Below are 15,242 nucleotides of genomic sequence, written 5' to 3'. Positions count from 1 at the left end.
TATTGTTTTATATTAACACCATAATACAGCATACGATTGTAAAGAAAAACCACAAGGAAAATCTTCGAAGCTGATTCATCAGAGAAAGAATGGACGGAACATTTAATTAATTTATTCATTAAAAATAATGAATTAATTCAGTGTTTCGAAATATGGAATAGCCATTGTTTTTGGTATAAGTAGACATCATGTCAATCCTACAGTATGTATCTAATTTTATATGTACTCAATACAAGCTGCTGTAAGTTCTCAGAATCAGGGTGCGGATTAATGGTGTGGAATTAGGTCTCATTGTCACCGACTTACATTAGCTAGCTTTTTCCTATGCTGATAACAATAAAATTGAACCCGTTTCAGCTGAAAGTCGGAAATGGCTGACTATGATTTGGTGTATAGTTTCTAAAATTGACATCCATCAGTAACTGTACAGAAAGCTCAAGGATTATCATTTACTGGAACTAAAGGGCTAACAAAAAAAAAAAAAAAAAAAAAAAAGTAGAATCACTTTCTAAGACTTCGAAAGAGTGTTATGAAAATAATAATTTCTGGAGTATAACAGGGCACTTCAAATAATTAGTGACATTTCACTATCAGTATAAATTTCAAAAGACTGTATGAACCTGCTATTTCCTGTACTTGTTACCTTAAATTTACTTAGTATTATATTTACTTTCTATATCGATAACTCAAGACTTTTTTGTTTCAGTGTTACATACTATAAGAAACTATGAATAGGAAAAGTTTAGTTATGCTAAGACCTTATTTTCAGTCAGAGGCAATATCTATAAAAGAAAATATGTTATTCTTGTAATGCATTACATTTTAGTAAAACAGAAATTTTAGTAGTCATAATTTTTATTATTTTTCAACATTTTTAAGGTCTTTTGAGATTTTAATGTATGAATTCGCTATTTACAAATGCCACTTATATCTATACCTCTGTTATTGCATTTTGCTCTTTTTTTTAATGTCAGAACTCCCTGCAGCAAGTGTCGCGATTCCCCACAAAAGTTGGAGAAAATCGAAATTGCGTGCCTTTAGCATTTGTGGACAATTCAACAGATTACAATTACGTTTGAGGTACAAAAGTAGGATAGTTATGAGGACGAATGCATATAGCATTACAGTGTATGCAATCATTTCGATGCAAATAAATTGAAACTGTCTGAAGACGAAAATATGCTTATCGTGTCGGAACTACCCAAATGACCTTTTGTGTTTTATTGGTTGCCGAAATTTAATGTCAGGGAAAATGAAAGTACCATAAACCAATAAATAGATACAATACCATTTTTGGTTTTGTATAAACTTTTCCTTACATCTCGTTCTCTATTTAGGAAACACCCTGAGCTTCGAACATTTAACATAATTATACGTAAAGATTTAACGTAATTTAACATAATTATTCACAGAATTCCTTCTTTCTTCACTGTTACATCGTGCCAAATCTTTGAAATAAGAAACTTGTGAAGAGAGTGTTAAGCATTCTTCCCCCGCATTTTAGCGACCTCAGTAAATGAACTATATATATATATATATATATATATATATATATATATATATATATATATATATATATGGTGTTTCTTAACAACAACGACAACATTTGGGAGATGATTCCTGACACCAAGATAAGACAAAAAGTATGGACCAACCTGGGTGCACAAATGCTTCGTTTTAGAATTATAGGCTGCCGAAAACATGAAAAAATGAACTTCAAAGGCCCATAGCTCCAAAACTATAGAATTTACCGTAGTCGGGTCAAGTCTTCACTTAGGAACTAATATGTGCCCTATCCATAAATCCATGTTTCAGAATCCTAAGGTACTCACGCAACAACTTTTAGGGAGGGAGTTTCGCTAGGAGCATATAATTTGAAGTACTCACCAGCTACCTCTATAAAAATTGTTGCGGAAGTACTGGATACATAGGTCCCACAGTATTGGAGCTATGGACCTTTAAAGTTCATTTTTTCATGTTTCCGGCAGCCTATGACTCCGAAAGGAAGCATTGTGCACCCAGGTTGGTCTATACTTTTTGTCGTATCTTGGTGTCAGGAATCACCTCTAAAACGTTGTCAGTGGTGGTTTGAAACACCCTGTATATATATTAAATAGGGTTGACCATTTATCTTGACACGACCTTGTAACTTTTAAACTAATGTACAAAAATAGGATGAGTGCTGTGGAAATATCAGCAGGGGCATACTCCTCTGTGACAAGGTTAACAATGCTGCCAACCTAACAAAGTTGTATATTTTCAAATGGCACTACGTCAGCTTGTTACATATTTCAAATCTACATGAAAAACGAAAACATACAATTCCACAGTTGTAATGCAGTGTTGCAAACTAAGGGTGCAATAATATCACAAATATCGAAAAAAAAAGTAAATTTCGGAAGGTTCTATAACAGTAATGCCTGAAGTGAGACGGACAAGGTAATGCAGATCAAAGGTACCTTAATGCCGAATACTACGGTCATCATATGACGTATTTCGAACAAGTAGAAACAAAGAAGAAATTGAGAATTTGACATTTTTCAAAAGACTTTATTTCGAACAACTGTTTAGATAAACTTCACACTTAATAATGTAGGAATGTAGGTGGCTTTCAATAGATATAAAAATCATAATGCCATTTACAGCATTTTTATATCTCAAACCATTCGGGAGATATGTAAAAATGATAAAATTTAATATATTAATTAAAATGGTGTATTTGGGGGAACTTTCTATAACAATTTTTGATTTACTCTGCTTCTGTAACATTACAACAATATGTTTGATAAGTGTAATTAAAATAAGTTCTCGAAATTACATAATTTTAAGCAATGTCGCAAACTTTAACAATTTTTACCATATCTCTAGAAATGTTTGAGATACGAAATTGCTGTAAATGACATTGTGATCTTCATATGTATTAGAAACCATTTATACAATTCAATAAAGTGCTTAACTAAGCAGTTTTTCGAAATAAAGGCTTTGATGTCAAATTTTCAGTCTCTCGTAACTAGAGACCTGCACGGGCCGGGCCGGGCTTGGGCGGGCCGATTCTGTTATTTCTTTCGGCCGGGCCGACACTGATTTCTCTTCAGGTCGGGCCGGGTTGGGGCCGATTAATTGCAATTCTTTAATAATTATCGACTCGTTAAACAATAATTGGAATAAAGCCAAACGTTGAAGAAGTGTGCCCGTGAATAATGTTACAAAGAATGCAATAGCTACTTAAAGTTTGTGTTGCTTAGCGGCTCCACTTTCACTATAGAGGATTGCAGGCATTGCGCGGTAAATTAAGCTCTAACCTTGATCTTCGCTGAACCCAAAATATGACAAGAAGGGGTGGGAAAGTTTTGCTTGTCGCTGAACAATATTGCCATCGTCACTTTATGCTAAAATCAACTAAGTTAGATCTTGGTTACAGGAAATGGATTTTTTGTTCTCTCGATGATAGGAAAAGTTCTAGGAGGCAATCGTACCATTCGGGAGGCAAGCGTCAGGTTGTGAACCAGAGTTTAGAAAATGTTTCTGAGGGTTAGCTCAAGTTTAATACTAAATTTTGAGAAAGATTGGGGCTCGAGCTAAATTTTTAAAAAAATTATCGAGCCGGGGTCGGGCCAAAAACTTTTAAAATTTATCGGGCCCGGGCCGGGCTTGGGCCAAGAATTTTAAAAAACTTATCGGGCTGGATTGGGCTCGGGCCGAAAAATTCGGCCCGTGCAGGTCTCTACTCGTAACTTTGTTTGTATTCGTTCAAAATTCACTACATCATGATCATAGTGTTACACACTAAAGCACTTTGGATTTGCATTGTCCCGTGTCTCCTATGCGTTATTACTGCAGTAGAAGCCAACAAAATGTGCATGTTTCCGATACTGGTGCGTTCTGCACTGAACAATGAATAATAAATGTAACATAGTATGTTTTCGTTTAACGTGTAGATTTGAAATAAGTAATAACCTGACGTAGTGCAATTTTAAAAACTACAACCTTATGTTGGGTTGACAACACTCTTAACCTTATTGTATCATTAATATCCCAAACAGTGTCCTCCTGCCGATATTTGCGTGGTACAATGTTTCAGTGTCTTTTGTCCATTTAAAAGCTACAAGGTGTATCAACATACGTGACTAACCCTAAGATGTAACAATTAATGTAACAAACATCGGGAGGTGATTTCTGACACCGAGATAAGCAAAAAAATAAATAAATAAATAAAATAAAATAAAATAAAATAAAAATAAAAAATAAAAAATACTATAAACATAGAGCATATTGTGCATATTGGCAGAGTTAGCGAGGACCGAAAGCGTGGGAAAAGTAAGTTTGAAGCGGTAGATATCGAAAGCTAGTAGGCTTAGAGATGCCGATCTAGAAAGTCTGGAGATTGCGGTGGCAGGGCCGGCCTTAAGCCGATTGGATCGATTGCTCCCAATCGGGGCTGGCGCTAAGGGGGGCCCGCACTAGTGTGTTTACTCTCCAGTGCCGTTTGAACAGTATATTAGGCCCCAGAGCAAACAAGTGTGTTGTGGTCCCTATGACTACATTTTGCTCCTAATACATGTAATAAATACATGCCATTCTGATTGCGAAGCCCCCGGCCAAGTGGCTATGGTACCGTTAAGATGGCTCTGCTACTCTCGGTTGTCAAGTACACACAACAACGTATTGCAATACAGGTACATCCATGGACTCCACACGAGAGTATGGCCTCTCCTTAACAAGTAAATGAATAGTTTGTATTAAGTTTCTGGGCATAAGCAAGTATTTTTTTGAATTTAATGTGCAGTAGTTTTTTCTTTCTTTCTTTTCTTTTTTTGCGTTTATAACTTCTATTCTAAAAATAGATATTATGTCCAGGGAGTATTCTGCACACCCCTAACACTCCCCCAAATTTCCTTACACACACCCCTGGGGGTAAAAATATTGTTTTCTTTAGTTTGTGTAAAAATGTGTATCGTTATTCTGGGTGCACACCCTTTTTTATTTTGAACATCCCACTAAGTAAAAGTTCCTGGCGTTCTTACTAATTATGCCATGTGATACTGTCGTGAATACCGAGATGATATCAAATAAATCAGCCTCAGTGCGACTTCTTTTCATATCCTTTCTCTTATTATCTATCTATTAAAATGCTGCAATAGCAATTAAAAGCACCTGAGCTCCAACCTACAACTTTAGCTTTCAAATCTTTCGTTTACGGTTATGTGTGATTTCACTTTAACAGATACAAACATTTTAAGTATTTGTACTTTAAATAGTCTAAATTAGTTAACTATATCTTTCTCATAAAGTTTATGATATAAAATTATTGTTCAAAGCCTTTGTATTTTAATAAGCCTTCTCTAAAATCAATGCATGTGAGTTGTGCTTTCATCTTCCGAGTTCTTTTAAACTATGTTTATATGTTTGTGATCAATCCTTTCGACAATGAGATCTCGGAAATTACAGGCTCTAGAAAGATGACGTTTTCACTGATCGATTGGAAATTTTGCGTAGATTGTCCAGTTCTAATTGAATATTTTTTTTAAAAAAAAAAACATGGCCATTATTTCTTTATTACATTTTTTAGGGTACGCTGGAAGCGTCGAAATTAAAAAAAAAACATCATATCCTATGCGTTATACATTCCAACACCACAATGTTGTATATTGGGGTTTTATATGTTTCAGGCGTTTGTTCCATGGCCAAATAATAGTGAAAAAGGAAGGATAACCATTTCTCGAGTCTTAAGGTAAATCTTTATTTTTTGAGTGTTTTGCCCAATGAACACCATATATAACTGACATTATAATTAATTGTATATGTAATGTATTTGCTTATTACATACTGCATGCAAGGAGAAAGAAAACACTGGTCATATATGAATTAGAAACTCCAACCGGAAGTAGGCTCAAATCTTGCAAACGGTGCGAGATATTGAGAAAAAAATAATCGAAAAAATCTCTCCTTTATGATACTCCTTGCCGATTTTTTAAAAATCAAGACGTCTTTCACTTGTGTGTGTAAAGGGACATGTACATATGTTGTGAGGAATGAGAAGGAGATTTATGCTTATATGCGAATGATGCGCTGTGTAGAGAGCGCAGGTTCAGCTAGTAGCTATATTAAAAATACAAAACCAGAGGACAAACTTTCCCTTTCCTGCGAAAAATCCCGTGGATATATTTTTCTTAATCAAGTCAGGAAAACCTAATATATATATATATATATATATATATATATATATACTAGTTATATACTAGTACGTACTGAATAGGTGGCTGCTTATCAAGGTTTGTCTTCTAACTTGAATACTCCAATGGAAAATACGCCATCTTTCTTCCATCAGTTCCTTAAGGGCTTATGATCGTTTCATCATCATTTCATTTTTTCTGCAGTCGATAACGATTTCAAACTGATCATACCTTTCATAAGTAGCTACATACGATGTTGTCACTAGCGAACATTAGATTTTCTTGACTTGATTTTTTTTAAATGTCTTACAAATATAAACTTATGGGAACATAGACTTCACCATTGTATTTCTCGTAAAATTCTAGCCAAATTTGATATATTACATGACCCCGTTCCTATTTTAAAATGTTGAGTGAGATACAAGATGGCAGAGTTCAAGATGGCGGCCATGATAAACATACCCTCAAACTGATGTCTACTTCTTCCTGGTGTCGGTTAATGTGTTTTATTTGTACCCTTTTTACAAATAATATGAATACAAATGTTTTGAAACTATCTTTGCCGTTGTGTTCCGGGAAGTTAGCAGAAAAAACTGATGATGGTCAAGCAAGAAGCGATGCTGTATCGTTAGTTAGTCAAATGAGAGATTACAGGTTTCTGGTCTCGTTAGTCTTCTGGTACTCCTTACTAATTCAAGTAAACTATGTAAGTAAGGAACTTCAGAGTGATACCATAGATGTTACTACTGGACTTTCATCAGTCCAAAAGCTTTGTGACTGGCTAAAAACATACATATAAAAAGGTTTCGATAAAGCCTTGATTGGAGCGGGAATCGGACTCGAGATTATGTACACCACAGGCACACGCACCAACCACTAGACCAGTAGGGAGAGCGCAATATACATATATGTTGGTTCCAAAGACCTTGATGCAAGTTAATTGTAAACCTGTGGTCTCCCAAAATGTTCCCAATCGGGCCCCCGCACTACCTATGGCCGACCCGGTGTGCTTGTGTTCAATACGTAGATGCTTGGTTTACACAGAAGTGGCGCCTGTGTTCAAGATGCTACAGTACAGGAATGCGGTCATTCTACTGTGAGTATTGAGTAGGACAAGTGGCAGTGCTCGACTGAAACATGGTGCGTTATTCAAACGAGGACCCTGCCGATATGCTATTAATGTACGGTCGTGAAGATGGCAATCGGCGTGAAGCAGCACGACTCCATCAGAAACGTTTCCCTAACAGACTTCAACCACCATACAGAATGTTTGCATCAATTTACCGGCACGAGAGAACCTTGAAATGGATAATTGTGTGCTGTGCGTTGCATGAAAATGCCTTGTATTCATACCACCTGCAAAGATACAAGAACTGACAAGCGAATTTCCAACTACATGAGGCATTCTGTCAGTGGTTCATTCAACAGACCACTAGAAAACTATGGATTCGACATTAATATTGGTCATTTTTGATCATTTTATATATCTCCCCTACCCTTCCCCCAAGTTACAGTGCTGAATTTCAATTTAAGCTTCATCGGAAATATCACTGTTCACCTTAGCAACCCAGAAAACTATAGGTTCGACACTAGGATCGGTAATTTTCAATATATATCCGCACTTCCTTCCTCCAAGTTGCACCTTCAAAGTGAAATGGTAACATCCATCTCAGGCCCGAACCTCATCTAGAAAATATGTTGTAAATTTTTATCGAGATCAGTCTGGTGGTTCAAGAGTTGTTAAGTTACAAATATAGTCATTTTCATTTTTATACATATAGATAATTTGTCGCACTAGAAAACAGGTATTTGTTTACATACAAAATTTTGTACATAAAATTTATATTAATGTCTCTATTTGAATACTAAATAATTGTAATTATATGTCTTAGCATGCGCGCCGATTACGTGGGTGTTCCGGGGTTCCTGCACCCACACAAATAATCTTGTGGGTGGGGCGCACTCACAAGATGTTTAGTTTGGACCCGGGTTTGAACCCGTTTCTCTTGCGTTTGTCAGCCATGTTACCGACTGAGCTAGGTAGAGCAGACCCAACTTATTTTTATAGTACGGTATATTTTGCTTTATCACAGCATAGACCTTCGTTTGTGTTCATAAAAGATTGTAAACGTTCTGTAATTAATGCACAACCAGGAGTAAATGATGAAAAGGCACATAAAGAAAATGTGTGCAGACTATTAATTTTCAAGAATAATTACAACAGTTTTATTTTCGAATGGTTCTTTAAAAAAATATATTCACAATATTGATATTTCTCAACTTACAGTTTTCACGTGTTTGAAAAAAAAAACTGTTCCATTACTGGTAGAACTAACCTAATACAAAGATTTTTGTTATTTTCCCAATTTTTCCGGAAAGAAACCAGAAAAAAACGGTTTTTTACCAGCAGGTTCAAAACTTCCGGAAATTTTACAACACTATAGTACTCGCGCCGAGTCGTAAAGCTTGACCTAGATCTACCAATTTCACCACCCAATAGAACGCGAGGGTGTGTTCCGGTCGTCAACCCCCACCCATCAAATTGTGTTATAGATATACCACATTGACTTGATCCCTAGTCTTCCATTGCAAGCGCTGCTATCGGCTGAAGGAATTCCACTCGCTTTCTCTCGCTTAGCAACAGCTGAACCCTTATTGGCTCAACGCGTGGGTGTGTGAGGGTGTGAGCGTTAGTTCGCATTTTTGCCGCGGTTCAAGACATTTTGGCAGCACAATAGTGTCTTCTCTCGCGCTACACGGAAAATATCTCCCGAGAGTACAGTGTTGTCGGATTGACGTCAAGTTTCGTTTTGTTAATTCTTTTTAGTTGCGTTATGTTTTCGTTGTTACTATTTGTGATATTGTTACCATTTTAGACTAGTTGTTACAGTAGTTATTGTTGTGCAATGTTACCATTGGTAATTCTTAAATGCTTTTTTATTTACTCGTTTACTATGTCTTCAAAGTTTGGCAACATAGTTGCTGAATTTCAGGTGTTGGACGTTTCCCCAAGTATTAGCTCGGGAAGCGGCTGCACGAATTATACCGAAGTTTTTCGATGTGTTGGAGCCCAAGCAAATATTTCTATGATTGGTTTAGAGCCCAAGCTTCACGATTCGGCGCGAGTACTATAGGCGTGACCCAAAGCTACCAGACCTTTTGGAATTCGTGCTCCGGAGCAGCTTTCGGATGATATTGCCGTCGAAGTTGCACTTTGTCAGTTGGGTTTTCTATTATCTCCACCATCACCACCACCGCGCCATGGAAGAAACTTCATCCAGCTACTTTTCCCACCTGGCCCAATGCAAGAAGGCAAGCATCAGCCCTTACGAATTTCAACAAGAGTTTTGCTTCTTCTTACAGCAGTTTCAAAACTTTACTGTCTTTTTTACTGATGGTGTCAAAAATGCTGATTCTGTTGTATGTGCTTTTTTTTATTTTTTAATAAATTATACGATCTTATGGTTTTAAATTATATGCCTTTTCTTCAATATTCACTGCTGAACTGGTTGCAATTTTACATACTTCACGTGCTCTGAGTAGACTTCTTGATATGCAAAATAAACATTTTTTTCTGCCAGCAAATCACACCATGCCATAAATGATTAACACGAGGATGTAAGGTACAACTCTGCTGAGTTCCGAGTCATGCTGGTAATTGAAGAAGCAGACTATATAGCGAAAGTTGCTGTCTATGAAGGATGAGAGCTTATCTCTCTTATCCACCATGGATCTGCATTCACTTCTCAGTTACATCAACGCTGGTAGCTCGTGTGGGACCAAGTTGTCAACAAAAAAACACATGTACTCAAAATTGCACTTGGTGTCTGGACCATCAGCTCAAGATCTCGACATGAATTAATTCGACTTGCCATTAAACATTCACACTTAGCACATTGATTTCTACTTCGTGGCGAAAACTCATGATTGTGTATGGCCTGTGGAGTTATACAAAGTATTCAACACCTGCTTGTAGATCGTCCTCATTATTCCCAGCTTCGAGCAGACTTTGTCCTACCAGCCGACTTACCAACACTGTTCGGAGATGACCACCGAACGGTCGCTCAAGTTTTTCGTGGGTGTTTGTCTCCTTTCTATTGTTACTTAAAGCATTTTTCGTTTGCAGTTCAGTTGACATCCTGACAAGTATTTGGCTTATTTTCAGGGAAGTAATGGGGCGTATACGGGAGTACATGGCGTATACCTACCTAAAATTTTTATAATCCAGCGTATACTCACCTTAAATTTACGAAAGAATGAACGTATATTGGAGTGCGTATACGCCAAGTATTCTTGTGTATACACTATACTTTTGAAAACGATCGAGCGTATGCCTACCGAAAATTCGAGCATTACATCACTGCTTATTTTATCTTTTATACTAACATGGACTTTTCTTTACCCTTGCCGCGTAGCTCAGGCAAAATAAATTTAATTATCCCACTGTGTTACTAATTTTACCCCAGTGCAGCATCTTCCAACCTGAGGTCTGCAAGACGATTTTAGGGAGTCCTCATACCAACCTGAGAAAGGCACACACGCTGGTGAGAAATACACCATTTAAAGTTAAATGATCGATCACTTAAAAGTTTCTTCGTCTGACCCTGACACTTCCAAGTTAGTCGCTGAAAGACAACACCAACCAGCACATTGACTGAAGTTGTGTACCTCGGTGAGTCATACACGTATTATCATGTTAACTTTTTGAAGTTAATACAATTTTATTTTTTTCTATACCTGATGGGTAGGCTATTGTGGTTTAATTTTGTTTACGTTACTGGATTTATTTATATGGTTGCAACATCTTAGTCAAGGTGTCCGGCCCCAGGTTTGAAATCCAGGACCACTCGATAACGGAGTAGGCATCACACCACTCTAACATGATTATACCACGGGGGACGCGGTGGCTCAGTGGTATAGCGTTCACCTCTGGTGCTTGGGGTCCCTGGTTTGATCCCAGCTCGCGCCGTGTGGACTTCGTGGTGGACAAACACCGTGCTCGTGGGTTTTCTCGGGTTCTCCCGTTTCCTCCCACTTTCTTCATTCCACCATTTCATTCATTACTCATCATCACCGTCTCCTTTAGCCTAACCGGCATAACCGTGGGACGTAAAACTTAAAGATGATGTCTCTTATTTTTAGACTGTGTTAAAGTATTGAAAGGGTCTTTCCTAGTAAGATAGTGAAATCGGCCCTTGATCCAAATTGGGTCGCTATTGACCCAAAAGGTTACCCTTGACCTAAAACTACCTCAGAAAAATTTTGACCCCCTACCTCCTCCCCTTACCGAATTATCGTATCATACATGCTCAAAATTGAATATTTTTAAATTTTGGTGGGGGTGGTCGAAAAATTTTGAAAGTTTCACAGATTGTAGATACTATCTAGATGTAAATGTTCATTTTTTTTCAAAACCATAGACGCGTGTTTTCTTTATTTTATTTTTTTTCTTTGCTAATTGAAAATTTCAGAAAAATTGTAGAAAATTTTTTTTTGGGGGGGAGGAGACACGTCGTTGATTTTTTGGCTAATAATTTGTTATACCCTTAGGTACAACATAAATTTTTTTCGGGGCCTTAAAGTGATGGCAACATTGTTAAAAAGAAATCAAACTGAAAACAAACTTATTTTTCGCACAGTTTTCTCATCATTTTAGGGCCCTCAACGTGAGGGACCCTTCAAACAATCCTTTGCCAGAGTTCACAAGTTTCCTTTCTCTTGTGTCCCTTCCGATTCTATCGTTGTTCGGCTGCTTCGATTGTGTCCGTTTCGGAATAGAAACACCAAATATATCTCCGTAACAGTGATTCCACTGCAACCTACTATTGCACAACAAAGTTACAGAGCTCGCCGTAGAGAGCGCCACTGTGTGTGGCCACTGAAGCAAGCACTGATAGATACGAGGAGCTGACGCGGGGTGTGTGTAACTTCGTCGTACAAGAGTCGGTTGCAGTGGAAGCACTGTTACGGAGATATATTTAGTGTTTCAATTCCGAAACGGACACAATCGAAGCAGCCGAACAACGATAGAATCGGAAGGGACGCAAGAGAAAGGAAACTTGTGAACTCTGGCAAAGGATTGTTTGAAGGGGCCCTCACTTTGAGGGCCCTAAAATGATGAGAAAACTGTGCGAAAAATACGTTTGTTTTCAGTTTTATTTCTTTTTAACAATGTTGCCATCACTTTCAGGCCCCGAAAAAAAATATATGTTGTACCTAAGGGTATAACAAATTTATAACCCAAAAATTAGCGACGTGTCCCCCCCAAATTTTTTTTCTACAATTTTTTGAAATTTTCAACACGCAAAAAAATAACTATGGTTTTGAAAAAAATTGCACATTTGCACCTAGATAGTATCTCTACAATCTGTAAAACTTTCAAAATTTTTCGACCACCCCTACCAAAATTTTTTAAAAAATAAATTTTGAGCATGTATGATACGATTATTGGGTAAGAGAAGGGGGTAAAGGGTCATTTTTTTTAAAAGATAGTTTTAGGTCAAGGGTAACCTTTTGGGTCGATAGCGACCCAATTTGGATCAAGGGCCGATTTAACTATCTTACTAGGAAAGACCCTTTAGATCGTCGGTAATTTTCACTCTTAGTTGACCTTAACAAAACCGAAACGAGGATTTTTTTAAAAAGAAGCAAAATTTTCCTTATTTATTTAATATGCAGAAATTAATAATGGTAAAATAGAGAAACTTGTGTCAGTCACGACTAAGTTGATTTATGTTATATGTATTAAAATAACCTTGGAAATAAATTCGTAGATAGAAACATTAAACAAATTAATGTATACTGTTTCCTGGTGAAACTGAAATATGCACAAAAAGTCATTGTCAATTGATTGAGAAATATTCTTCTTTTAAAATATTATTTAAATTATACTGTATAATGTATGCTTCCATTAATGAAGAGCGAAGAAAATTTGCAATAAAATTTTCGTCCAAGGTTAATTTTTTAGCTTGTTCATGAATACACCTTGTTTTCTAAAACTGAATAAAGTTAATTAGTAGTGTGCTCGTTTTGTAAATCAAAATCCTTGGGTTGAATTCTTACACAACTATTAGGATTGATTGGTATCTATTTCATTCCAAGCCTATGTTATTCTCCGTATTTTTGGTCAAGATTTAGTTGCTAATAATTCCATATATGACATTCATAACTTATAATTGCCAGGATAATATATTTCACAGGAACAGCCATATAATATGTATAAGTTGCATGGTTTATTTTGTTCGAAAGTTGCATAATGGTGACATTAGAGTATATAACTACTTTCTTTGTTTATTTTCAGCTCTTTTTCACCAGCTGTTTGGAATGTCCAAATTTGTATTAGTAGTTTGCATTAAAGTACCAAGAAGACTGTAAAATTTTGATTTACTCAGTCCAAGAAAATGAGAGTATTTTCTGAGTTTATGAATGCGAAGAACAATTCTAGCGAGCTTGAAGGAGAGACTGAAACAGTTCATACACACTGTGATAACTGTGTAAAAATTGCCAAGTGTATTTCACAGTCTAACTCAGAAAGATATTGCGATGTAATTAAGTGTGAACTTAATTGTGGTGCACGATTTCATGCTTGTAAATTGGAAGAACACAAGTTACTATGTCCAAATGAAAAAGTGCCATGTATAAATTCGGAGAACGGATGTCCTATTCTGCTTCTCCGTCATCAAAGAGCTCAGCATCTTGAAACTTGCCCAGCTAGTGTTGTTATCTGCACTATGGAATGGAACAGATGGCCTGTTTGTTCTCAGGAACGACAAATGCACATTCCGTTTCGCTTGCCGAATCCACGAGCTAAGGAGGGACAATTAGGTAATTGGAAAGTCTTTTGTTCTTATGCAATAATTTAAGTGAAAATTTAAGGAGTATATTCTTTCATTGCAATACAACACAATTTTAATGATGGTAACAACAAATTAAAATCAGTTTCGTACTTTTTGATGTTTGCCAAAGATAAATCTTGTAATAAGTCTGGTTTGCATACTTCTGTAATGTTACGTCATTTCCGTTTGCAGATTGCTTCCATTTTAGTCATGCTGACATACCAAATTTTCTTGTGATTGCTCTTCAGTGCCAGTATATAACCACCAAAATGGGCTCACGAGTACTGAGTGTTTATCACTTGTGCCTTATATATGTGTGGTCTCGAGTTTGATTCCGTATAGGAGCAAAAGTGTTTCGTATCCTATTAAACTGTAGGGCATTGATTTAATCATCGACATTTAAAATTTACGTTCAGATAAATTACTAAAGTGAATGTTCAAATACTTATTTTAGTTGAATAAATGTTAGTAGCTTATCTCCTTGTTCACCCGCGAGTTTAAAGACAGTGGTGATAACAAGGGGTTTTAAATACAATTTGAGTGAAAGGAGTACTGTCAAAATATTGGTAACGCACGTTAAGCAGGACTAGAGAACATGTCACATCTATTCCCCTAACCAATTATCTCATACAGTTGCGGTAGATAAATTATTAGTTTTGTGTATGTCATTGTAGACGAAATGAAGATCCTTATTTTGCCTGATTCTCGTTTCACCTAAATTGTCGGATAATAAAAATATTGCGAAAATAAAATTGGAGGAAAATTTCAAAAGAAAATTTCCTGTTCTGAAGAACTGAGAAATTGATATGTAATATGTATGTACAGGGTGGACCATTTATCTTGATACACCCTTGCAATTTGTAAATTAATAAAAAAACGCTCATTTTATATCATGCTAATATCAACAGGGCAGGGACTTTTGCTGCATACTCTTTGATACCATCAGGTTAACAGTGATGCCAACCCAACATAAAGTTGGTGACCCCGCATAGCGTAGTTGCTAACGCTCTCGTCGTTGGTGCTAGCAGTCCCAGGTTCGATTCCCAGTGGGGATATTCGGTCGAAAAAGTGTAAAAACTTTTTCAGGCCAGCCATCCTCAGTGAAGTTTTCCTGGATTTTCCTCATTCACATCAGGCAACTGTCGGGATGGTACATCACATCAGATATCAGGTCGCTTCCTTCCTTCCCTTTGTCGGATAGTGTGATCGCATAGGGACATCATCCCTTACACAT

At 36.7% G+C, this 15,242-nt stretch overlaps 1 protein-coding gene across 1 annotated transcript in view; it reads left to right on the top strand.

Annotated features, from left to right (window-relative positions):
* The window catches only part of LOC145688224 (F-box only protein 30-like), a 119,467-nt gene that overhangs the window by 55,229 nt on the left and 48,996 nt on the right, over window positions 1–15,242 (top strand). Inside the window, exon 2 of the mRNA XM_081762134.1 lies at window positions 13,474–13,997. Within this exon, the coding sequence (XP_081618260.1) occupies window positions 13,574–13,997 (424 nt within the window). The 5' untranslated portion in view covers window positions 13,474–13,573. The remainder of the gene's footprint in view (window positions 1–13,473; window positions 13,998–15,242) is intronic.

Source organism: Thermobia domestica, chromosome 6 (genome assembly GCF_964235325.1).
Source record: "Thermobia domestica chromosome 6, izTheDome1.hap1.1, whole genome shotgun sequence".
Classification (NCBI taxonomy): domain Eukaryota; kingdom Metazoa; phylum Arthropoda; class Insecta; order Zygentoma; family Lepismatidae; genus Thermobia; species Thermobia domestica.
The sequence above is the reverse complement of the archived record's forward strand: the minus strand, read 5'-3'. Positions and strand labels throughout refer to the sequence as shown.